General features: G+C 44.2%; 1 protein-coding gene across 6 annotated transcripts in view; it reads left to right on the top strand.

Annotated features, from left to right (window-relative positions):
• The window catches only part of LAMA2 (laminin subunit alpha 2), a 3,129,796-nt gene that overhangs the window by 1,766,393 nt on the left and 1,336,211 nt on the right, over positions 1-27,192 (top strand). For 4 of the 6 annotated variants that reach the window (XM_085611827.1, XM_085611829.1, XM_085611828.1 and 1 more), the window contains 2 exons: positions 11,463-11,569; positions 24,603-24,866. In XM_085611827.1, the coding sequence (XP_085467953.1) occupies positions 11,463-11,569; positions 24,603-24,866 (371 nt within the window). The remainder of the gene's footprint in view (positions 1-11,462; positions 11,570-24,602; positions 24,867-27,192) is intronic. The other 2 variants (XM_085611831.1, XM_085611830.1) reach the window with 1 other exon arrangement.

The following is a 27,192-nucleotide window of genomic DNA, read 5'->3' as shown; positions in this document are numbered from 1 at the left end:
TGCACAGACACCCTGGCGGTTGAAAGCTGTCGGGCATAAGCAAACATATATATGAAGCAAGTTCACATACGTCGCAATTCCCAGAACATGCGACATAGCAAACTTTCTTGGCCAGCCAAATCAGACATGTCACCAATACGATGGTTTATGCTTGTACTGCACATTACTCTTAAAATGGCAATGCACCCTACAGCCAGGTCAGCCGTGACCTATCATATCACATCATGTAATATATTACCTTATTATTGTAATAATACATTACGAGTTTACATAGTGTAGTTATGCAAGTGGTTTTGTTGGACATGGAATCAGTAAAACGATCTTATGCCGAAATTAACCAGACCACGCTGAGTAAAACCACAAAAATTTGTCTGATTTTATAAAAAACAAAATATATATATATATCTATATCTCTCTCTCTCTATATATATATATATATATATATATATATATATATATATATATATATTATCGACTGGTGGTCGCCAGTAGATAGTTATAGTTAGGACCGTGTTTCCATAGGAAATCTCAAAATTCTATTTTGAATAACTTTGGTGCCGGTTGACGAATCCTCGCGCAATTTTCAAAACTAATGGGGCGCTCCGCTCAGCTCCTACCCTGAAAGTCTCGGGGAGATTCGTCAAGCGGGGGCCGAGAAAAAAGGGGGGTCCCAAAACGCGTTTTCCCTATGCATTTTCCCATAGGACCTTTAGTCGAAGGTACAGCCCGAACGGCTGAACAGAATTACTTGAAATTTGGCAAAGAGGTAGTCCTCAGGTCAGGCATGTGCCTTTTGCATATATGGAGTCAATCTGTTTAGTAGTTCCTGAGAAAATTGCAGTTAAAGTACATAAATATCTATTGCCGCGCACCGTGCGCGCACCGTGCGCGCACCGTGCGCGCACCCTAACGTGCGCGAGCGTAATTCTGATTGGTGGTTACATGTCAGTCAACGTTCGAATCGGTCGAATTCAGGAAGTGTCGGCCGCCATTTTGTTTGTTTTGAGTGCGAGAGTGAAAAAGGAAGGTGGCAAACGTGAAACGGGGGCAGGGTAGAGAGTTCCTGACCCCCTAGCCTTTGTCAGGGGGTCCCTGAAGGACTCCAAAGGCAGAAAAAAACATTTTAATTTTTTTTTTTTTAAATCGCGGGGTGCGCGCATGGTGAAAAACCATTAAAAAAAAACAAATAATTTTAAATCGTAGTTTATTGTAAAATAAATATATAAAAAATATAATAATAAATACATAACTTAGAATTTAAAAAAACGTACAAATTCACTGAAAAAACCATAGGTTTCACACACGTTATAGTTAGGAATTAGCATTTAAAAAACCTTTGCAAATTCACTTAAAAAACCATAGGTTTCACACATGTTATAGTTAGGTGGACATTTCACTCGTAAAAAACCAATGAAATTCCCCCGTTATAGTTAGTTGAGATAACTATAACTCTCGCGACTGCCACTCTATCACAAGGATGATGTCATCAGTGATGTCATGAGTGATGCCACTGACCATGTCATGAGTGATGTAATATGTGACGTCATGAGCAGAGGATTGCGGGCGCGTGAGTTATAGTTATCTCAACTAACTATAACGGGGGAATTTCATTGTTTTTTTTACGAGTGAAATGTCCACCTAACTATAACATGTGTGAAACCTATGGTTTTTAAAGTGAATATATATATATTCACAGAAAAAAACATAGGTTTTACAGATGTTATAGTTAGGAATTAGCATTTAAAAAACCTTAGAAATTCACTAAAACAAGCATAGGTTTCAGGAACGTTCTAGTTAGTTCAACATTTGACTCATATAAAACCAGAGAAATTCACCTGTTATAGTTAGTTGAGCTATGTTAGAACCGGGGTCTCTAGTTGGCCGGGGTATGCATCCTAGTCCAAGTAGGGACCACCACTTCCGTCAGGGTAACTGGGCGCAAAGAAATTAGACCAGACGCAGGAGGCAATGTGTAAAGTATTTGTGTAACACAACACACACCAACAGTACACAGTAAAACACGCATAAAAAGACACTACACCAATTAAATAAAAATATTCTTTATCTCAGTTTCGGGTAAGGTAAATCAATATAAATATTCCACAGGAATCATGAGCTCTGAACTGGCACTATTTTGCTAGCAGTGTCTTTGATCGATATGTTCATACAATTACCAGTTCAGTTTCAGGCGTGCATGATAAAACAAACGTGCGTAGAGGCTATCCTGTACCATTATTCCCAAGTGTCCTCTGTACCAGAAAAAGGGTGGATACCCTTGAAGGTTCTGTTAGTCTTGAAAGGCAATGCTCAGGGAATCACAGTCCAACCTTCAGTAGTGGGGAAAGTCTTGTGGAAGAACGAGTTAGGGGGGTTTAGATTGCTGAGGCCCTTGAACGTTGGCGCTGTCCCTAGTCCGCAGGGCAGTGTTTCAGCCTGAGTGGGCGATTCATGGCCGAAATGCGGCTGCCAGCGTAGAGCTTCGGGCCCAATATGCCTCCCCCATGGTCCTTTACATCCGGGGAAGTTGCGATGCTTAGGAATGGGGGATGGCCAGGTCTCAATCCAGGTACGGGCCAGAATTCCAGGGAATAGGGAAATGCCCTGCTATGTGGACTCTGAGGCCAGCAGGTATGGGTGGGAGGCCGCAAGTGCTCTCCTGCGGTCCCGCGCCTCCCCCTCACCCCACACGCGCTCCTGGGCTATGTGGTTACCTGGGGTACAGATGCTCTTTCTTTGGTCGCCGGCAACAGGGGGATCCGGGGACAGAGGGACACCTCGCACTTCTCTTGCCTCAGCGCGGTCCCCCTGATGACGCTCCCCATTGCCAGGCAACTCCCCGGTTGGAGCCAATCCGTGTGCGGCACTCTCCTGATGACGCTCTTGTGATGGGGCAACCCTCACGCCGGCACCCAATCCCAGCGCGGCATGAGTCCTTCGTCACAGAGGGAATCCCCAGTGACTTCCTGAGGCTCGTGGCCCACAGCACTCGGCCACACATGCAGCGCTTCAGATGGTCAGGAGATTAGGGGCCCGGGCCGACAGAGGTGATTCTGGCCCCCAGCGTTTCAGTCTCTTATCAGCACTACACAACGCGCTCAGGTCCCGAGTTGGGCACAGCCTCACACACACTCGTGGTGGTGATTTTGATCCCCAGGTCCTTCTTAAGCAAAGCAGGCCTTTAAGTGAGGCGCAGTTCCAGGTGCTCAGTGTTACAGAAGCAGTTCTTGAGTAAACGTGGTCCTTTCAATGCCACAGGGGTAGTTTTAAAAGCTCTGTAATCCCAATGAAGCAGTTCTCATGATTTTGTACTGTCCTTATAAACCCCCAGCAATCAGGGTGGCAGTCAGAGAATGGTGGAGACACTCTGGTGATGTTATTCCCAGTTCAGGCCTAGCAGGGCAGGATCAGCATGCAGTAGGGCAGCTCAGCAAGTAGGGGCAGCAGTTCCTGAGAGCAGTCAGCCTCCTCACACTTGGCAGTCCTCCTGGCGCAGCAGTCCTCACTCCAGCAGGGATTCCTCCAGGTCCAGTAGTGTAACAAAGATGTGAGGCCAGGACCCTCCCTTATATACCCTGCAGTCTAGTTACTGGAAGGTGGTAGAAGTCTCTGAAAGGGTCTGGGGGCAGGGGGTTTCTGGAAGAGTCCAGGGAGTTCTGGGATGTTCCCTGCCTTCCCTGACCTGGCTTTCACAGTGACGAGATACTGGGCCGTTAAGGCTCCAGTGGGCAGCCATTCACAGCCCCTTTAAGGGGAGAAGGTGCGAATCACCACTCCCACCACTCAACCCAGGCAGCTATCAGTGTGTAGAGGGGAGGGGGGAGTCTGCAGTGCCCAGACTAAGTGTAGGCAGGAAAATATTCACTTTCTAAAAGTGGGATTGCAAAAGGAGTAGTGCCCAAACCCCATATATCGCTGGAAAGGGTTCCCCGCCCCGAGTCCAACAAGACCAAACATGACAAACTTATTAGGTCCCTGTTAGAAATTATCCCATAAGGGGGGTTCCCAATGTTAACCTATGGAGGGTTAAGCTTCCTTGCAGTAGCAGGGGCTTATGGTAGATATGCCAGCATCACAAAGTTTTAGGGGAGAGCACCTGCACCTCATCACTGTTTAGCAGTGGTGAGATGCCCCGAGGCCTAAGTCCAACAAAAAGGTACGGTGAAAATGGGAGGCACAAGGGCAAAAATGTACGGGGGAGACCAGGCTGACAGGTCCAACAAGCTAACTATAACTCACGCACCCGCAATGCACTGCTGATGATGTCACATATTACATCACTCATGACATGGTCAGTGACATCACTGATGACATCACTCATTTCATCATCCAGTGAATGTATGTTTCTATAAAATGTAAATATGTTTTATATATATATATGCCAAGGTGTATTGAAGAATGAATGCATTTACAAGTGCCAAAAGGAATTATTTTATATGTGTGTGACCGACTGTATAAGTGAGTGATTGAACTTGTGTTACTGAATGCATGTGTAAAAGTCTGTATTAGTCTCTCCATTGGTGTGTAAACTACTGCATGGGTTTCTGAATACCTACACGAGTGTCTATATAGGTTATTGATTCGTTGTCTGAGTATCTGTATGGGTCCCTGAGTGTCTGTGTGGGTGGGTGGGTGGGTGGGTGGGTGTATGAGTCTGTGCATAGACGTCTGAGTGGGTGATTCAGTGGTTGTGTGGATTAAAAAGTGCATCTGGAAAGGGCTGTATGGGTGAGTTAGTGTGTCTATGGGTGTGTTGGTGAGTGAATAAATGTCTCAGTGGTATATCTGTGACAAACTACATATGTTTTAAGCCAATATATGTGACTGTTAGAGTATATAAATGAGTATACGTGAGACTAAGTTATTTCAAGAGTGGGTGTATAAATAAGTGTCTGCTTCTATCAGTGATTGTATAATACAGTAAATATATCTTAGTATCTGTATAAATAAGTGATGGGGTATGTCTAAAAATAACGATGTTGGTGTGTATAATTGTATACATGATTAAATGGGTATGTGATTCATTCTTTGCAATACTCACTAGGCGTGTGAGTAACTCTATGGATGAGTGGCAGCATGTGACTGCATGTATAGATGTATGAGTGCATATTATAGTCCTCTATTGATGAGTAACTACATGTATAAGTGACTGGACATGTGTGTAGACCTAGGAAATAGTGAGTGCTATGTAGTATATGGCATTCTTTTGTGTATGGTTTCAAAAATAGTAGTCAGCATTTTAGAATGGGTGTATCAAAGTTTATATTAGAGCATCAGTATATGCATCAGATTGTCCCGTGGATGATGTCATGAGTGATGTCATGAGTGATGTCATTTGAGATGTCATCAGTGATGTCGTCAGTGATGTCACTGACAGTGTCATGAGTGATGTAACATGTGACATCATCAGCAGTGCATTGCGGGCACGCGAGTTATAGTTAGGTCAACTAACTATAACAGGCGAATTTCTCTGGTTTTATATGAGTCAAATGTTCAACTAACTATAACGTCCCTGTAACCTATGGTTTTTTAGTGAATATATATATATATATATATATATATGTGTATATATATATATATATATATATATATATATTCACTTAAAAAACCATAGGTTTCACACATGTTATAGTTAGGTGGACATTTCACTCGTAAAAAACGAATGAAATTCCACCGTTATAGTTAGTTCAGATAACTATAACTCGCGCGCCCGCAATCCAGTGCTCATTACGTCACGTATTTCATCACTCATGACATGGTCAGTGGCATCACTTTTTTAATGGGTTTTCACCGTGCGCACACCCCGCGATTTAAAAAAAAAAAAAAAAAAATGTATTTTCACCCTTCGGGGTCCTTTAGGGACCCCCTGACAAAGGCTAGGGGGTCAGGAACTCTCTACACTGCCCCCTTTTCACGTTCGCCACCTCTCTTTTTCACTCTTGCACCCACAACAAACAAAATGGCGGCCGACACTTCCTGATTTCGACCGATTCGAACATTGACTGACATGTAACCACCAATCAGAATTACGCTCGCGCACGTTAGGGTGCGCGCACCCTGCGCGCACCGTGAGCGCACGGTGCGCGGCTATAGATATTTATGTGCTTTAACTGCAATTTTCTCAGGAACTACTGAACAGATTGACTCCATATATGCAAAAGAAACTTCCCTGACCTGAGGACTACCTCTCTGCCAAATTTCAAGTAATTCTGTTCAGCCGTTCGGGCTGTACCTTCGACTAAAGGTCCTATGGGAAAATGCATGGGTAAAACGTGTTTTGGGACCCCCCTTTTTTCTCGGCCCCCGCTTGACGAATCACCCCGAGACTTTCAGGGTAGGAGCTGAACGGAGCGCCCCATTAGTTTTGAAAATCTCGCGAGGATTTGTCAACCGGCGCCAAAGTTATTCAAAATAGAATTTTCAGATTTCCTATGGAAACACGGTCCTAGCTATAACTATCTACTGGCGACCGCCAGTAGATAATATATATATATTCCTGTCTGCTTGGGGAAAAAGCAGCCCATAATCGTAAAAATCTTAATTTATGGAGTGGGTTCATTAGGGATTGCTAGAGGTGGAGAGGAATAACTAATGCTTATAAAAAAAATACTTGTTGGCAGGCAGTACAGTCTAAAAAACATCCTCAACATCCTGTGATTCTGGGCAAATCACTTAACCTACCCTTGCCTAAAAAATGAATGTCACCTTGTGTAATGTAGCTGCATAGAGGTTTCCGATCAGTACCGGAGGTCGAGTTTGCGCTGTATAAATGAAAAAAAGAGTCTAAATATCACTGCATTCGGAGCAGAGGAGTCATTATGAACTCCAGCAAAAAATATTTTTGCAAAAAGTATTTGGGACACGCTATTTTGTCAAATGATATTTAGAACAAGCCTGTACCAATAATTTAGGAGGTAATGAGGGACTGAGACTTAAACACTCTCACTCTCTAGTTAGAGCCAAAACTAGGAAAAAAGCATTGGCAAAGCCAACAGGCCTGGTACTTTTCTGAAAATGCATATATGGTTCGATTCATGCTGTCACTCACCCATCGGTCCATGTACTCAATCACTCATGCACCTATTCATAAATCCATTGCCTCACTCTTGCATTCACCAATTTGCCCATCCACTCTACACACAAACTCACCAGTCAATCATAAAACACTTTGTCTTAAATGGGAGATCCCTCGGGATTGCTGCAAGTCTGTTGGGGGGTAGGGGGACGCTGTTGGTAGCAGTGACTGCTAGTCTTTGAGCGGTGCAAGAGTGTATCTGCGGCTGTGTGACTTTAAGCCTATTTTGGGTGTGAGAGTGTTTCTAGTAGCATTTGGCTGCTACTGTGTGAGGGGTGTGAGAGTGCTGTTGGTAGTGTATGACTGCAACTCTGTGAAGGGTGGGAGAGTACTAGCAGTAGTGTGTGAGTACTAGTCCTCGAAGGGTCTGAGAGTGCTTCTAGAAGTATATGACTGTCTGCGAGGGGTGTGAGAGTGCGGTTGGTAGTCTATGAGTACTAGTCTTAGAAGGGTGTGAGAGTGTTTCCAGAAATGTATGACTTGTCTGTAAGGATTGCGAGAGTACTGGTGGTAATGTGTGACTGCTACCCTGTGAGGGGTATGAGAATACTAGCAGTAGTGTTTGACTACTAGTCTTAGAAGGGTGTGAAAGTGCTTCCAGAAGTGTATGACTGTCTGTGAGGGGTGTGAGAGTGCTGTTGGTAGGGTGTGAGTACTCGTCTTAGAAGGGTGTGACAGTGCTTCCAGAAGTGTATGGCTGTCTGTGAGTGGTGTGAGTGCTGTTGGTAGTGTGTGAGTAGTAGTTTTAGAAGGGTGTGAGAGTGCTTTAAGAGGTGTATGACTGTCTGTTATGGGTCTGAGAGTTATGTTGCCAGTCGAAGACCACTAGTCTTCTAGGAGTGTGCTTGTGGTACTGTGTGACTGCCATTCTGGAAAGAGTGTGAGTGTTGAGAGATCTGATGTGCTCTCACTAGTTTGTGCAGCATAAGTGAGATCTGTATTGTGACTCCTATTCTTTGAGGGGTGTGAGTGTTGTTACACTGTGAGGGGTGCACGAGTGTTGTCTAGTGTGGCTGAGTGCTGCTGGGAGTGTGAGACTGCTTCTCTGCAAAGGATCTGGGAGCTTTTGTAAGTGTTCGACTGCTAGTTTAGGAGGCTGCTGTTTTAAGCCTGGATGTAGTTTGCGGAGTAGCGCTACGCGTAGCTACAAAAAGTGCACTTTGCACTACGCGAGCTACGTGCATCTACGCGAACTGCATAGTGCACTGTGCAAAATGCTGTTCGCACTGACTGCACAGTGCCGGATGCATGTCTGCACTGTGCAATCATTGCAGACTGCATCTTGCACAGTGCAAGCGGTCGTTTTCTGCCGCTCGAGTAGATTTGTACTCGAGCGGCAGCTTTCTCAACGCAGACTGGTAGTTTCTCATCGCGAGCGGTCGCGAGCATATACGACCACTCGCAATGAGAAACCTGACCTGCCCGCGTTGAGAAACTCGCCGGGAGGTATATTTTCCACACTCGCGATCAGCAACTTGATGTCGCTGATCGCGAACGATGAAAAAGTCTCGCCGGGATGTTATTTTGCTCGCTCGCAGTCGCCAAATTGACGTTGAGGATCGCGAGCAAGCACAAAATGCCCGCTACGCGTTTTTGCACTGTGCTACGTGCAATTCACGTAGCGCGTAGTTGTGCAAACTACGCGAGCGTAGGAGTGTCCTACGCCCAGGGTTACTGTTGATGCTATGAGACTATCAGTTGTTTTGGGGTGCGAGAGTGATGCCTGTAGTGTGACACTGTCTTGAATACGTTTCATGTATAATCGAACAGGTCATTTATAATACCAATGGAAAAGCCATTTATAGAAAGATCTGAGAGGTGACGCAGGGTTTCCTAAATGGCTCACTCCTTTCTGTTTATTAGTACTACAGGGAAAATATAACTCGACGCCAGTCGCAGAGTGAATGATTGAATGGTGATTCATGCTCTGTGCACACTCATATTTGAACACTTGTCACTGCAGAAAAGTCTTTTGATGCATAGCAGCTCCGGGTGGCAGTGGAAACAACGGTGACTCACATATTATCCCCTCCGCCGCCTCAGTGCAGTGAAACTTTCAGAGCAGCTTCTAAACTAATGAAAGGAGGGAAAGGCGAAAGGGACAAACCAAGGTGCCCTCTTATTACGTCACTGCTATTAAGAATGCACGCGACCTGTGCTTAGGCGCAGATGTTGCTTCTTAAAATTGGTCTCTGCAAAAAAAATGAAAACATTTTCTCACAATTACAAAACTTTGATTCCCTTCATAAAACAAGCATTTGCTATGCAATAGGACTCGCATTTACGTGAGACCTATTTCATTGCAAATTGGAGTGGAAGCAGATGGGGGGAGCCAGGGGGCCGAGAAGACATGGACAGCGAGAGCGGAAGTGCGGGCAGGGGGTGCAAGAAGGCACAGACAACGGGAGTGCGGGGGAGGGGGAAGAAGGCATGGGCAATGGTAGGGTGGCAGGAAGGGGGCGAGAAGGCACTGACAATGGGAGTTCGGGCGGGAGGGAGAAGGCAAGGACATCGGGAGTGCGGGCCAATGGAGCAGGAAAAAATAGTGCTTCTAAATAACACGTACCGTACAGTGTAACACTCGAAGTAAAGAGGCCAATAGCCATGGGAGGGTACAAATGACGACATGGCCATAATAAGGCGGGACTATCAAGCCTCATAATCAATCAAAAGACAGAATTCACGAAGGTCAAAGACAGAAGCCAATGAAAAAGATGGGCGGAGAGTGAGGGCAGCTTGTCTCCCATACTCTACTACTGCATGCCTCGCAGAGCGAGCAGCGCATGCACGCTGCTGTTAAAGCTCAACCTTAAAAAAGGGGGGGAGAACTTAACGCCTGTCCTTTGCTCCTCTTGTGGCTCCACTGCAAGCACAGGCTCACAGCCTCCCCTACTGCCAATCCTGAAGCTGCTGTCATACATGAGAGCAGCTTCAGGTTTGGCCTGAGTGCCGAGGATTTGCGCTCCCAGGGAGACTCGGAACCTTTGTCGTCTCCAACCCAGCAACGTAGCTGGGTTGAAGAGAGCTTCAGTGCGTATGACGGTTTGGCCGGCCTGAGACAGCCAACTTAACCGTCATGCACACTGATAGCAGTGACCACCACTCTCTTCAGTACCTATCATCCCCCTAGCCCCACCCCCAAGACTTGGCCTGGAAAAAAAATAAAACGATAATTAACCTGGGTTTATTATATTTGTATTTTTATTTATTATAATGCTGCTGGCAGAAGGGGCGACAGAGAAGATGCCGCTGCCACAAGGACATTTGGCTTGCATGGGGTACTCTCTTGCACACTGTTATGATAAAGAGATGCACTAAGAGCAAAAACTTGGAGGCAAATTCTTCAGGTTGTGGAAAGATTTTAATTTTAGTTGCACCACAAGAGAAAAGAACTTCATATATTGACTAAAACAAGACTTTATTTTTTAAACATTAAATACAGAATCAAACTTACTACCTCTATGTATTCGCCTGACTGTAGTATGTTTCAAGAGCAATCTTCCCCCTCCTATGTTAACAATGGGAGTTTTAAACCCAAGCTGTTCTAACTGAAGGCATAGCATACACGTGCATTGGATGGCTATAAGTCTACATTTATGATTTCACTTATTTAGATCAGAAAAATGCATCCTTACCAATCAAAGCACTTTCAGTGGAGGTGAATAGGATGTTAATTGCCTATAGAGAGCAAGTAAATGTGCCTCATTCAGCATAAATAATTGAAAAATAATTGTACAATTGCAGTCTTAACTGAGTCGTGATCATGCTACATAAGCCCCTGCTCTTGTGGCTGTGTGACAACACAAGTCCTCACACAGAGTTTGACAGACGGGTTACTCCATCTCAAACATGATGTCAATCCATCACATTGTGGTGGAGTAGGATATACTATAGGATATAATGCACTTGTAACTAAGCAGACGGGATATTCGTCATATTTGTGATGGTGTAACTCATCCACCAAAATATCTAAATCTGGCCTTTATTCACTTGTTTTAATAAGGCCATGAAGCACACCTTTAACCAAAAACAATTTAAAAAATACAGATTGTTCTCTTTTGAACTGAGGTCAGCATGATTCCGTTGCCAATGAAAATTTTGTTTCTGTTTTGGAGAAATGCAAATGATGCAGTTGATGACTTGGGCATTCAAAGGTTTCAAAGGTTTCAGCGACATTTTGGCTTAAGAAAGCTTTCAGTGAAACAAAATGGCAGCTGCTATTTTCTGATTATAAATGCTGTTTTAGCTAGCACGTTTCAAGTGTATGCAAGTAACACCATCTAATATTCTTCAGAGAATGAGCTGACAGCTGAAATATACCTGAGTTTTTATGGATTCACTGTGTTTTGATTGATATGATTGACGCTGTAGCGTATTGTTTGTTTTCCAGCGTGCCAGTGCAATCTGAATGGTTCCTTCTCCGAGACATGTGACTCCAAGACAGGCCAATGCAGGTGCAAGCCCAATGTGGTAGGGCACAAGTGTGATGAATGCATGGTAAGTAACCACTGTTGAAGCTATTTTCTTATGTCCTCGTGCATTTTCTTATCAGGGTATAGGTGTATGTTGGTACTCAGGGCCCAATTCACAAAGGATCTCTGCACTCATGGCGGAGGCCTCCCAGTTGTGGCGGGGGAACCTCCACTCGTAAACATGCTGGCCAAGTTCTATTCAACTGTTTGGAGCTAAAGTTCTTGTAATACATGTCTAAAACTCAGTTTTTATGGGAAGAAGGAAATGTTTGATGGGGAAATCAAAATGGTATTTAAAAGCAATAGATAATGTTAAAAATAGAGTGCACTGGAATGGAAGAAAAGGAAATGATTACATCATATTCTAAATGTGGTTATAGTGAAAATGCATACAACACTCAATGAAATCCAATACACTTGTTTAAAAAAAAAAAAGGAGTCCGATAAATCACTGTAGATTATTATGAAGATCAAAAGATTGGATCGATCAATAAATAATTTGTTTGAGTTTCTAAAACGCTTACATTATTGGTTTTATCTTTCAATGTAATTGTAAAATATCCAAAAAGCCTTATGTGCGCTCTATTTCACGCAAATCAAATCAGATCAAATATAACTTTACTTTGGCAAAGCCATAAAAGTTTTCTATAAAATACACTAATAAACAGTTAAACATTCAGCTCATTGTAAGTGAGACCATGTCACAAATAGCAGCAAGGAATCTATAAAAAGCGATAATTGTGCAAAAATTGCTCACATGCAATGAAAAAGTAATACAGATTTCCGAGATAATACAGAACCATGTTCTAATATGTCACAATAATAAATTATTTAGTAAAAACATAATCATTTAATGGTGGCCCTTCTTTTCACCCACATCAAACCCAGAAATGTTGCTACTGCACAGGTGTATAATGTGGAGGAGTCCGTTCTCAATAACCATAGAGCAGCATGATGACTGGAAGTGCCCAATTATCTGCAAATGGGTGCAACAAATACCTCACAGACTCTGTTTGGTCAGTGCAGAAAGGGCAGATTGCAGAGTCGGATCCCAACCATTTTGCAGTGAATTGCTTCAAGGGAAGCATCCATGCTCTAAATTGGTGGTATAGTTTTCTATGTAACGGCACTGTGATCAGATCCCAGAAGTTCTCTAAAGCATGAACAGATTTGAAGTTTTTAAAAAATCCCCCGGCTGCAAGTTTTTGCTTCTCCCTGTGTAATATCAATTCTCAGTACTGTGTTCTTTCAATGCCTCCTTTGGTGAAATTTAGGCTTCAGTAGAAAAATACCATAAGTGAGCAAGGTCTAAGGAATTCAATATTTCTTTAATCCATCTTAACCAAGGGATTTTGTTAAATCTATCCACCTTGATGATATCTTGTAGGGCGGCAGCATAGTAGGCCAACTCTGGGTAGCCCATAGTCTTAGCCAGTAAAGCAAACAGCGTAAGGCTGCCTTAAGAGCTATCTTCTTAACCCCCACATCCAAAAATAGAGGGTACAACAGAGTGCTGTGTGGGAGGGGGACTAATGAGCTTAAGAACGTATTCTCTGATTGCTCCAGAACGAAAATGTTGCTGAAGTCCCACAGCTAAGAGCCATAGGGTGCAGTACCAAGGGCTTTGGTCTCGTAAACCTGTAGGACCGGTGCAATTGGTTATATGGAAGATGTACATTGTTCATTTAGAATGGCACCAGCGGCTGGACAATGTTTCAAACAAGCCCTATATGTGGGTACTGTGACATGTTGGACAAACGTTTGAAGCCCAAGTATTCAAACGAGTCGACCCTCTCAAGATTCTTGTCCTGTAATGTTATACAGCCCTTAAACATTTTATGGTTGCTAAATACCATAAATGTAGTTTTGGCTATATTAGTTTCTGGGCCTCGTCTTAGTAAAAAAACACCAAACTTATTCAGAAGTTTTTGCAGACCACTCTGAGTTTTTGAGATTAAAAGAGTGTTGTCTGCAAATAATATATGGGATATTGCTGTTGGCTTGGTTAGGACATGTACTTGACAATCTGAGAGACGATCTACCAGACCATTTAAATATAAAGTAAAAATATTAGAGGCCAATACACTCCCTTACCGAACTCCTTTTGACACCTGAATCTTGACGGTCAGTTGGCCCTTTGACCCCCATCTGACCTGGGGAAAATATATAGTCATGAAGCATATACAGTAGGGATAAAATGTTGTGAGCCATGCCCATCACCTTAAAAACTTGCGACAGACGTGGAATGAGGTTGACAGCCGATTTTAGGTTAACAAAGGCAACATACAAGTTGCCCCTGCCTATCAACACATTCTTCCAAAAGATTAAGGCAAACCAAAAGACCTGGTCTATCGTAGATGGCTGGGAAATAGAGGAAAAACAGAGTGGAATTCAGAGGTTTGGGAGAAGACTTGACAACAAACAGAGAGGAAAGTGTCACTCATGAGCAGAGGGAAATATGTCCTCAATATGTGAGGAATTTGTTGGATAATACTATTTTTACTTCTTTCCGGAAGATAGATGTGGATGCATTGCATCTAATCTCAGGCTCAGGAAGGAGAGAGTTCCAGATTTTGGGGGCAATTCCATAGAAGGATAGGTTGTAGGTTTTCTTTTTTTAAATTTTTGTGCCTTGAGTAGTAGGGAGCTTGTGCATCTGGAGGATCTGTTTCCATCCGATAGGGTTAGTGTCTGGGTCAGGTACGAGGGGGTATTGTGGTGCAACACTTCAGGAGTCATACAGACAATTTTGAGATGGGCCTTGCAGTCTGGCAATCCACCCAAGAGCCAGTCAAATGACAAAAAAATAAATAATATTAACTGGGTAAAGCATAACGTTCATACTCTCTAAAAGAAATGCATATCAGTGATTGGCGATCATGGGTAATATGATCACTTTTTTTTTTAGCCTAGCTTCCGCATGCAAAGTAGCATTCAGTGGTGCAAGTGTGATTTTGGGAGGCCTACAAGGGAAGCACTACCTAATCTAATATCGGTAACACAATAGCTTGAACCGCTGTTAATAGGTCTGCCAAGGGGAGGAAAGTTTTTAGTTTACTAAGTACATGGAGTTGATGGCTAGTTTCTCAGGTGGCGGCACTGATGTGCTTTTGCATGGAGAGGCCATTGTCCAAGATTATCCCTAGGGATTTACCTGAGTCAATGATGTGGGGGGTACAGATCAAGGCAATAAGATGTAAAAACCAGTCTGATACTAGGGACGATGGTGGGTGGTGCGATCAATAAACATTCTATTTTGAGGATATTACATTTGAGGTGGTTACAAGTCAACCGATGCTGAGTTTTTGTCAAGGTGTTATTGAGGATACTGATGTCATTGGGAGAGATGATTTTCATGTACAGTTCAGTGTCATCCGCATATATGTGGTAGGAGATGTGAGAGAGTTCGAGGATTTTGGGTAGGGAATTCATATATAGGTTAACCAGTGTCAGGGAGAGAGTAGAAACTTGGGTTACGTCTTCCAATGACTTTCATTCACAAGAAAACACACAGGTCTACCCTTATGGCATAAAGAAAAAAATATCCTAGAGCTTGTGCAGGAACTTGCTTCCTTGGCCACTGGCGGGAATGGTACAGGGCCCCATTGCTTAATTTGAGCCGGTTGTTTTCGGTGCTCGGCACCGGCATTTAATTGTCAATGTCGGCACTTATGACAGTCTGCTGCATGGTGGTGCTCTTTGTCTCATCTAGAGATGAGCATAACAGTTATTTATTAATTCAGTGTACTTCTAAATGACTAATACCTGCCGCCAAAGCCATTCTTATAGCTTTGGAGGTCTGGAATAGTCCGAATTGTCACACTTGTAGGTGTGCAATGGTTAGTAGTTGGGTTTTCCTATTATTGGCAGTGCTGACAGCAGCAATGGGCGGTGCAAGCAGAAGTCCCCTCCTGAAGAAGGCCATGGCACTTCTATTTTTACAAATTAAGCACTGCAGGGCCTACAGCTCCCAGTCCTTCAGAAAAAGGTATCTGTCTACCTGCCACTGGTAAGGTACCCGTTCAGCTAGCTATACACCAATGTCATCAACCCTTGGCAAGGTTAAAAGTCAAAGGGGAACCTCATAACTCATAACAAAAAGTAAGCAGTGCCACCAGAGAATTTCTAAATAGGCAGAAGTTCAGTGGCTTGTAAGGGTGATCTGTGTTCTCTGCGTTCAGCTCTTGGGAAGGGTCTACCTAAACTGGGAAACGTGAGCATTGTTTCTGCACACACTGAGGTTACCAGTACTCAATAAAGACAAATGCCCGCACCTTCGCCATCCTCGGGGCTAACTGGAACAAGAAATAAACACCTCCTCACAAGAGACGTGTATTCTCAGGACAGGATTCATATGGCATTACTTTCTCTAGACTCCATACATCTTCCCGATACACGGTCTGCATAAGCAACCAACAGTCGCAAATTGGCACTCAAGAACTCTCTGCAGAACCTGAAATCTTTTTCAAGGCCTTTCAGTCTGACAATCCACCCAAAAGTAACCCAATCGACAAAAAAATTAAAATAATAACTGGGTAAAGAATAACTTTCAGACTCTCTAAAAGAAATGCATTCTTAACCATGCACTCGCTCCTATCAAGGCAATTTACAAGATATAGTCATCAGATTTGGGAATGAATTCAACAAGCAGAATAACTACTGCACTCACATAGCACTCTTACATCATTTGTCTGCTCTATGCACAGGCTCTGTTTTTTATCGAACCCACTGGTACTTATTTTATCGACCTCTGAAGGAGGAAAGGCTTTGTAGGTTTACTGGCATTCAAACCTATGACCTTCAGGCTACACACAGATTTCTATAACTAATAATAGGAGCTGTGTTTTTCCCTTGAAGTAGCAAGGGTCTTCACAAGAACACCAGAATCTGTAGCCGTTCCAGTCTCTTTAGAGTCAAGACCCCCCTGGGCAGGAGTTTGCGCTTTATACATTTCAGTCAGTCAGTAATACTTTATTCGATAAAAAAATGTCATCATAAAAGTAAGTATACAGTAACATGACCTATATAAACACATGATAAAAAAGCAGTATAATCGCTAAAATTTATACCACATAAACACATAAAATTTCACATTACAAAAAAACGTGTTAAAATTCGTCATTTGCTCTACATTTACAACATAATAACTCATCGATAGCCTGGTCCTAAGGCCAATCCCTCATTGTGACACCCCGGTCTACAAGGTAAGTTGGAGCCTAAGTCTCCTCATGCGGATCACCCAAGCACTTCCGATAAATTTAGCGACACCACACACCAATGAAGAGGAGGATGTATCGGTACAGAGTACTCGCAAGGCCATTGCGTGGCAGCGAAGGCCCAGGCCCCTACATAATGGTTTTAGCCATATCCTCCTGGGTACCTTGTAAGCCGGGCAGGCAAACATAAGGTGCGCCATGGACTCAATAGGGGCTGCACAACACGGGCACGCCTTTGTTGAACTACCTTGCGAGTTCCACCCAGAAGTAAAAGCATTTACAGGAAGGGTTCCAAATCTAATTTTTAAATATAGTGATCTGTCAAGGGGTTTCTCGATGTAATCAAGGAATGGTTCAAATAGCCGGGACCCCTTATAATCTAAAAACCGCTCAGTGAGAGAGCCCCCAGCGCCACTACGAGAAGTCTCCAGCTGGACCCACTCCCAATAAAGCTTCTTAATAACTAGTTTAGGTGGGGGAGATTGGTTCTTCCATAGATCGCTTAGACCCATAGATCCCACCAGCTGCCGCAGGTTACTCAACCACTTAATCCTGTTACCTTTATCCAACATGATAAGTTCGTCCAGTGCAGCAGCGTAGTTCTTAAGCTCCTCAGTTCTTCTCAGCCGGGCCCAAAAAAGTAAAGGGCGCAGGCGCACAATATCCTTAAGGGGACGCCTGCCCATGTCTAAACGTAATGGTATCAATGGGGTGGAAACTGGTAAGGCAACCAAATCTCTCAAGAATTTGTTTTCAGAGGTTATTAAATCCGAAATATTCTCGAACCCCCAGAGCTCAGAGCCGTACAGAGCACTAGGCAATATTTGGCCTTCGTAAATAGCTAGGGCCGGGGCCACAGGTTTACTCACTGACACTCTATGCTCACGCATTACCGCCCCTGCAACTCTTTTAAAGTTTAATTACATTTTAGCCAGATGGTCATTCCAGCACATCCGACTATTCACCCTAACTCCCAGGTAGTCAAAGGACTCCACCATCTCCAAGGACTCACCATTGAGCGAAAAATTATTCAAAATTTTTCTGGAAGGGGATATGGCCATAAGTTTGGTTTTCGAGGTATTAATTGTAAGGCCCCTATCATTGCAAAAATCACTAAAACGGTGCAATAGCTTTTGGAGACCTGCCGGGGTTTTTGAAATCAGAATGGTGTCATCCGCGAAGAGGAGAGTTGGTATTTTTTCCCCAGCCAGGGATGGTGCATCCGCCGGCTCGTCCCCAAGATGGTCCACCACACCATTCACAAATAGGGAAAATAGAGTCGGCGCCATGACACAACCCTGGCGGACTCCCCTCCTCACGGGCACCCTCTCGGTCAATTGGCCTTGGGTACCCCATCTGATTCTTGCGTAATTACCTTCGTGGAGCTTAACTATAAGGTCCAGAAGGTAGCCTGGCAAGCCCATCTCCTCCAAAACTTCCCATAGCCTACATGTCTCATTCATTCATTCATTCCTAATGGCTGCATTAGTCAACTGAGCTAATTCACATTTTTAATCATAACACAATATACAGGTTGAAATATGCACGTTGAAAGTGGTCGTGTTGGTATGCGACTTGACTTCGAAATAATTTTTAGTTTTTGAGTTTAAATATTTAATTCCCACTTTCACTACTGCAGTTTCTAAAGTATCAGTGAGTAAAACATGCACCCATCAAAGTATAATGCTACCTGGCCCCTTTTAGAAAGCATTATAAACACGTTCTACTGACCTATATATTTCCAAAGCTTACTTTAAATCTTTTGCTCCTTTAAAGTGCTGTCAGCAGCATTCCAGAGCTATCAACAACAACTCACACTAATACGTAGGTTGCATTGTACAGGTCCACTGGTGTGATGTACCTGCCTACTGTTTCTGTTAAGAGCGCGTGGCTGTCATAACTATTTGTCAGTATTTTACAGCTCGTAATTGGCATGTCCTTCCACAAAATCATGCGGTGGACACCCACTTATTCCCCGCTTTCCCTTTCCAAGGCCCCATTTATTTGCAAATCTGTTTTGAATATAAAAAAATATTTTTGCCAAGGCAGGCGGCGGTTTAGGTCTGTCTTAAAATATGGAATCTCGGAGGCTTTCTTCTATATTTACTAAAATGCTAAATGACAGTGTCGCTCCAAAGAGAGCCATATTGCATTTCTGTCTCGTAATAACAGGTCCCAGTTTCCTTTGACAAACACTGTGATTAGGCAGCCTGTGCTACAAAGCACGTGACGGAACAGTGCTCATTGATGCCAGGAGCGTTTCCAGCCCCACTGCTGCTTCCAAGTGACTGGAAAACACAGGCAGGTTTCGCAGTCCCTCTGCACGATTATTCCTCAACCAGAAAACCAGGTTCACCAATGATCTTCAGAAGTAGACAACTTGGGATGCCAGCCAAGGGTCCCAAAAATTGACAGCTTCCATCTTGCATTGCTCTTTGCTGTCTTTGGTCTCACCACTGATGACTCGTCCTCCCAAGAGCACTGATTTAATTAAATTTTTTACACATATAAACCATCGACTTTTGCTTCCCTCTTTTATGTTGACAGGACATGGGAGAGCGAGCAAAAGTACCCTAATGATACCTGCCTCTGCCAGGAGATAAAATTATCAGTTATGTTAGTCCAATTTGTATAGCGCAACAGCTGCCTCAGCAAAGAGGCGTCCTGGCGCTTACTACAGACAGACAAAAAACTAGAACCTAGGCCATAGGGAAGAAATGAGTTTTTATTGCCTTCCTAAACATCAGGTAATTTGCCAGGCTGCGGATGTTCCAAAGCTTGGCCGCTAGACAGCGGCAAGAGCGTCCCCCAGCACGTAGGTGTTTTACCCGCGGGACAAGAGCAAGGCATGACCCCATAGAGCGCAGATGGCGCGTAGGTGTATATGGTACCAGTACGTTGGTTAGGCTACATGGGAAGAAAAGTTTCAGGATTTTAAAGGCCAGGCAAAGAGCTTTAAATTCTATGTGCTTGGCCACAGACAGCCAGTGTAGACGCCGGATTGCACCCGAGTTGGGGCGTCTTCTCGGAAGTCCCAAAAGAGCTATGGCTGCTGCATTTTGGACCCTTTGTAGGCGCATAACCTCAGCTTTATTCGCCCCCAAGAAAAGCGAGTTAGCATAGTCAAGCCTAGACAGTATTGCCACCTGGACAATCAGTTGTCTGGTGGACGGGTCAAAATAGCCCAGAAGGGGCTTCAGTCCTCGAAGTAGACCAAAGCAAGTGCCTGCTAATTTCTTGGTATGGTCCTGAAAATTGAGGGTTGAATCCATCCATACCCCTAGGGTTTTTCACCGCCGCCTTGGGGGAAGGAGCGCTGCCAAGGGTCTTGGGCCACTAGCACTCACTCTAGAGTTTGATGTTTTTCCCCACCAACAACACATCTGATTTATTAGCATTAAGCTGGAGGCAGTTGGCGGTCATCCACTCCGCGACCGCCGCCAGCCCGCACCTAAAATAAGGGGCATCCTGCATAGAATCATCAGAGAGAACCACCACCAACTGCATGTCGTCGGCATGAGAGACAATGGAGAGACCCCTGTCCCTAGCTATCACTGCCAGAGGTTGTACGTACAGGTTAAAGAGTACGGGGCTCAGGGCAGAGCCCTGTGGCACACCCTGACCGACAGACTGGACACGGGAAAGAAAAGGCGGAGCAGACACCTGGAAAGTTCTTTCAGAAAGCAAAGATCTAAACCAATTCAAGGCAGAGCCACCAATTCCGGCCTCCTCCAGGCGGTTTAAGAGAATCTGGTGGGATGCCGTGTCAAACGCGGCACTAAGATCTAACAGGATTAGTGCCGCGGTGTTGCCCGCATCAAGAACTGTCCGCAGATGTTCAGTCAAAGCAAGAAGCGCTGTCTCTGTACTGTGCCCTGGGTGGAAACCCTTCTGCGTGGGATCCAGAATGCCGTTGGTGTTTAAAAATGCTGTAAGGCAGATGTTAATATGTGCCTCAGCGATTTTAGCTGCCCAAGGTAGAAGAGAGATTGGGCAAAAGTTTTCCAATTTTGCTGGATCCAGTGACGGCTTTTTGAGAAGGGGAACTACCATAGCCTGTTTCCGCTGCCTTGGAACCGTTGCTGTGGAGAGAGAGGTGTTCATCAACTGGCACAGAGGTGCCAAGACCACAGGCAAAGATTTTAAAAACAGGTACGGTTTAAGAGGGTCTGCAGGAGAGCCAGATTTAATTTTGCTGCAGAGCTGCCGAAGCTCATCCTGATCTACATGAGGAAAGGCCGTAAGGGTATGAACGGTAGGGGGCTAGATACAGGACTGGGGCAGACAGGGACCAGAGGGAAAGACTTGTATATAGTCTCCACTTTTTTTACAAAGAAAGTGGCGAGGTCCTCACAGTGCTGGTTAGACGTAATCACAGAAACTGCCGGAGATTTCCTAAGTTTGAAATCATTAAGTATTTTAAAAATGTATTTAGTAGGATTACTACTAGACTGGATCTCTTTAGCAAAGTAGGCTGCCCGCTCAGCCTGTATAGCCCGATGGTACCTTTTGATGGCCGTTTGATAATATCTCTTAGCAGGCAGATCATAATCCCTTCTCCACGCCCGTTCCAACTTTTTACAGGCTTTACGCATAGCAGCCAGGCTGTCGGAAAACCAAGGATTGGCACGAGAAGTACGGCACTTGGACCAGTTGGCCGGGATAAGAGAATCCAAACATGGAGGATCCAGTCGCAAAAGATTTTATGAGCCGCATCTGGATCCGGAGGTAGCTTGGGCAGTTTTAAAGCGAGAAGAGCGTGGAATTGCTCAAGATTCAATTTACGCCATGGGCGTTTAAATAGAGATTTTTGGGTACCCTTAGTAGGGGGTACCGGAGCAAGGAGGGACACTGAGATCAAAAAATGATCAGACCAACAGACTGGGCAAGGAGGACTCACAATTAAGGATGGAATGTTAGAAAAGACGGGGTCTAGTAAGTGGCCTGCTGCATGGGTGGGACCAGAAACTAGTTGATTAAGTTGACATGCAGTGCAGACCGCACACGCTGCTCTGAATTCCAGAACAGCATCAGAGTCGGACTGGCCTATAGTACAATCTGGCAGTAACGTGGCCTCGTATGAGAGGTCAGTATGTGGACTGTGTTTTAGCCCATTTGGGAGACTGTTTTATTATATATGGGGGCAGGGCTCTACGTTTGAGTTTCCTGATATTACCAGAAGCATTGCCTGCAGCCAGCAGAAATGCATAGAATACCATACCATGCAAAACACCTATACAGAGTCTATACACAAATTCAAAACTGCCACGATTTGCAAATGAGGCCCACTGTTTTTTAGCTGTCTGATTCTCTAATGAGAACTACTTCTATTTTGGTGCCTGGGCCAATTTTCTGCCCCATTCCGAGCCTCGACACCATGTGCTATGGCTCAGGGGGCGGAGTCTAGTCACAGAGGCCTCCTGTCCTCTCTGTTTCAGCAGTGGCCTTGCTTTTTGTGTACCTACCACTTTATCAGCCTGTCCTGAATTACAGCAGCTAACAATCAGTTGTTACTCACAGCCCGATCAAAAGTTAACTAAAACACCCTATTGAAGCTTTCTGCCTCAAAAATAAAAAAAAAACATAAAAGATAATAGCAGCCTGCTTCTCTGAGTTAGGATTGAAGATGTATCATGCTAAAAAGGGCAAATTAATAACATGTGCTCACTGGTTTTCACATGCATATCACCTACGTAAATCAGTGGTTGATCCTGACCCCACTGGTTGTGCCTTGCATTTGTGATTGTACTTGTCTAGTTGAGGCTAAAATTTGGTATGTCAAGTTGCATTGCTGTTCATTCAGCATATCATGGGAACGCTGCAGGTGATATCTGTATGGTAACTACTGTAGGTTTTCTGCTTTTCATAATTTCATTAAATTCACTTCCTGTTATGTCACCAGGATTAAATGCCATGCGACTCCTTTGGAGCCAAGACTAATGTTATGTCACCTCGAAATACTTCATGCTATTAAGAGGGTTGTGCTCTTTAACCGCTCACTGCTGATATTCGATGAGATCTGTAGGGCGGCACTTTCAATCCCAGATATCAGGGCAAACACATCCTTTTGTCCTTCTTCTTTCTATACATTGAATATTAAATTGGGCCACACAGGGTTTAGAACTAACAAATGAAGTAGTATAGAGCAGCTACTATCATCATTTTTACTGGCGTTCATGATGATCATATAGAAAATTGTCTTATGTGTTTATGCCAAAGTTATGGCATGGATCCAGGCCTCCAAAACCAATGTTGAACAACCCTGCTCTTTGTAATAGTGCTTACAGTGATGCAATTACAGTTAGAATTAGAGCTTAGCAACCACAAGGAGATGATGGACGGAGCGCTGAAACTTTTCAGACACTCACCCCAGTCACAGATCTGGGTTGAATCCATCATCATCCTTTAGCTCACTTCGCCACCTCAGTTCAGACGCAGCTATATGCAAATCAGTCTTGACCCTGTGCCTCATGGGAACATTTCAGCCCGAACTGACAAGCCAGCAGCCGTGGTCGGTAGTAGGAGTACCTGCAGGGCGGTGACGTGGGGAGGGGCAGGGTGGGGAGTAGTAAACTATGGTTTACAGGAAAGTAAACATATAAATTAATAAAAACGAATTTTGTTGCGTGCACTGCATCGCATTTGGGGATGCAGTGCACGCAACGAAATTCGTTTTTATTAATTTATATGTTTACTTACCTGTAAACCTCCATAATCCATAGTTTACTAGCCCCCACCCTGCCCCTGCCCCTCCCCTCCCCACGTCACCGCCCTGCAGGTACTCCTACTACCGACCGCGGCTGCAAGCCAGGTCTGTACTGAACTGGAAACAAGCATCCTGGGACCGGTTTCTGGGGAACACCCTTCATCAGCCAGGCTAGCTCTGAACTTACCGTCCTTGCTGACAGCTGTCCAGCTCAGCTTTAAAAATTGAATAATACTGGGCTGCAAAGTTGGGGTGCTTTGCAGTTTTACGCCCAGCATAGAGAAGATTTAATATTCCAAACTAGAGGTACTTTTCCCTTGTGCTAATTTGAAAAGACGAGGAGTAAAGCATTGTTTTATTAAATCTACCTTACCTCCTAAGCTGATTCTAATATCATTGTAAACTAGTATCTTTTCGGCAGATATTCACAGTGTCTGGTAGATCAGACAATCAGATGGAAAATATATAATGAAATTCAATCTTCTTAGCACAGCCAAAAGTCAGTGCCCGGCCAAGTCTGTGAAACAAAATCCACTTACAAATTTTTCTTACAATCTGCAGTTAGAGATCTGAGAGAAACTAGGATAGGGCAACAGAAATTAGAATAGCAGAGGATTGTGAGAAAATGAGCAGCAGAATTGGAATTCTGAAAGAGAAAACTCAATCAAGAAATACATTACACAGATGACTACAGCTTGGCAATCCACAAATAAAATACCTGACTTTGGATACAGTAATAAACAATTTATTGGAAAACTTGAAAGAAAATACATTACTGCTAATTTTATTTTATTTTATTGTTGTACTCTGTAATGCACCCCTCGCCTGCCTGTAATAACGAAACCCGCAGGTATATATTGGATTTTCTTTAATCAAATGTATTACAGATATGTGGAGCTATGAGTGTGTCAGCACAATGATAGTAACAGGCAACTATTGCCTCGAGTAATATACATAATGTTAATATATCATCGGGTAAATGCAATTATTCAATGTGTGTTTAAGAGGTGCCCTAGCATTTCTATGCAATTAGATTCTTTGTCTGCCATTTCCACTTGTTCGATCTCTACTTTTCTATCTGTTTTTTTCTTTTGATGTCTTCTTTCTATTTTCCTTTCACCTTTTTTGCACTGAAGCCGAACTGCTGGTGGGACGCAGAGAAGCAGGTGTGCATGCCCTGTGGCTGCAGCCCCCCCGGTTCAATGTCCCTCCGCTGTGATATGACCGGGAGATGCCTCTGTAAGCCAGGTTTCATCGGAAAGCGCTGTGACATGAGCAGGCAGGCCTACGAAAGGAAAGAGAACCCACGCACCGCGCAGCAAATTCAAATCCCATCTCGGAGGTGGGGTTTTGTCAGCGCCAGCGGCTGTCCCCGGGGGGCCTACAGGCCCGCCTCGTCGGTAACTTGTGATGCTGCATGGGCTGCCATTGGGTTGGTGTGTGCATGTTTGCAGTGTACAACAAGTTTGGTTTCTCTTGCGCTACAGCTCAACTATGCACTTGTCTGGATGGGAGGAGGGCAGGGTTTATGCCAAAGAACCCTTTCACAAAACTCTGTCTTTTCCTACAAACTTTGGGAAACTCCACTGTAGCTTGAGCCGCCATGGTTCACAGCTGGATTGCAGCACCATTAAGTGGCATAGTTATCACTTTGTGTCGTAGTACAGCCCAGCAAGTCATTTTGTGCTGCGACACAGGGAAAGAGCACAAATGCTCAGCACAGCAAGGTGACTTGCTGCGCTGTGCGACATTCTCATAAATATGCCACTCTCGGGTATTTTTATGAGCCCCATTGTGTCAGTCGTGCACCACGCTATGTGCTGCAAGAGCAACGCAACTCAAAACTGAGATTTATGAAACCGTGCAAGACCACCTTGCATGGCCCCTGAGTAGCTTCAAACATCTTGAGTAGAGCAACACAGCAAAAATTGCTGCATTGCCTTTACTTTGAGCCAGGGAGGCTATCCATGGTTGTCGAGTGCGTGTTCCCACACAACATTCACGGAGTTTGATACATTCTCAGATTTACCAGCAGTGATAGACCTGGGAATGCACCAAAATCCTAAACCTCCCCTGACGAGGCGTAACAAGGAGAAATATCTTTACATCTTCTTGTTTTTTCCTCTTTCTATGTGTGCTGCACTCTCCAGCACACTTAAAGAGGAAAATGCCTCAGGATTGTTTTTGTGCAGTATGGTGCCCCTTCCTACACAAAAATAATCCATCTTTCAACGCAAGCACCCTTATACCAGGGTGTACGGGTGACTGTTTTGTTGCTAGGCAGCCAAAATAACACCTGTGCAGGGGAAAAGGCAGGAATGCACTGTATTCTTTTAAATACTGCACATTCCTGCCAATTGCCAGATGACTTGCTGCACTGCAATGCACTGCATGGCAATCTCATAAATCTGGTCCTAATTATCTAGTGGGGAAAGTGAAGAGCAAACCTTATAAATAAAGCTTTTTTGAGGTTCTACTCTCTTTGCCGAGACAAAGTTTCCCTTCTCATGGCTTGCACAGCTGAGTTGCTTTCTAACCACATAACGTTTCTCCTATCAAGAGCAGCATTTTCTGCAACTGAAAAATGCTTGGAAAGTCTTCCATGCTATGGTAGGGAATATGGTAGGTTAATGGGCGACTTGGTCTGAGACGTTGGGGGTCTAGAGTCCTGGGACCTGTGCGGTGGGAAGATCGGAATAGGGAGCACTCCCAGCAAGAAAGAGGGGACTGACCCGTAATAGTTTGTGTAATGGGAAGAAGTGGGTCAGAAGACATGCTGGGGATGGGAGGGGGCACTGCCAAGTGTTAGCTGCCAAGAGGCACTCGTCCACCAGATGCCCCTTTCGGCTCCAGACATCAGCAGAAATGGTGTTATACCGTCACCAGTGTGTGCTGAAGAAACCATTTTCAAAATTTTTAAACTTTGGCCCCACAAAGATTTTCATTAAATGTTTGTGAGCGATACAGTTTTGCAACTTTGCAGACCGCTCGTGTCTACATGTTACAAAAGGCTTTGTTAAACTCCTAGCTGCTACTTCAAGCAACACCTTTCTGCCCCTCGATACAGTAAAAGAACCTCAGAGGGGATTTCAGATTGCAATGCAAGGAGCAAACATCTGGAATGTTCTCCTGCTGACTCTAAAGTGCTGAAGAACTTGAGTTTTGCTGGTGGATCTGGGAAAGCAACAAATGTACATTCCACAACGCCCGGCTGGGAAATCTTCCACTTGTTGTGCTCTCTGTCATGTATGTCTAACAAAGTGGCTATGTCGGCATGTCTGCTGTGCAAAGAGATGCCTTGGTGAGGAGTCTATGTTGGCTGGCAGAATTTTTGCCACCTGATGTGGGGGCTGGTAATGTACCTTAAAAGAAGGGATACATTTGTTGTTCCCACTTATTTAGTCTCTCCAGTAAGATGGGAGTGATTCAAAGCATGTTGTGACACTATTGACCTATTTGTAAAAATCAGCCACCCTTGCCTTGGCAGTTTTGTATCATGCTAGCACCTTCAAAGATGGGGCAAAACAGGCCTCCAAGATCATCTACCTCATCTGTGCCATTAGTGGCAGAGTTATCACAGCACCTCACCAGGACCTGATGGCTTGACAGAAGAATATGCTGTTGTACAATAAACCGTTGAGGCAATTAAAATACTGGGGTTTGGGTGACGGTGTGTTGTAATGATGTCAGAGACAGAAGTAGTCTTGAGAAGATTTATTGTAAGGC

This window comes from Triturus cristatus, chromosome 6, assembly GCF_964204655.1.
Source record: "Triturus cristatus chromosome 6, aTriCri1.1, whole genome shotgun sequence".
In the NCBI taxonomy this organism is placed as follows: domain Eukaryota; kingdom Metazoa; phylum Chordata; class Amphibia; order Caudata; family Salamandridae; genus Triturus; species Triturus cristatus.
Note: the sequence above shows the minus strand (reverse complement) of the source record. Positions and strands in the feature narration are given on the sequence as shown.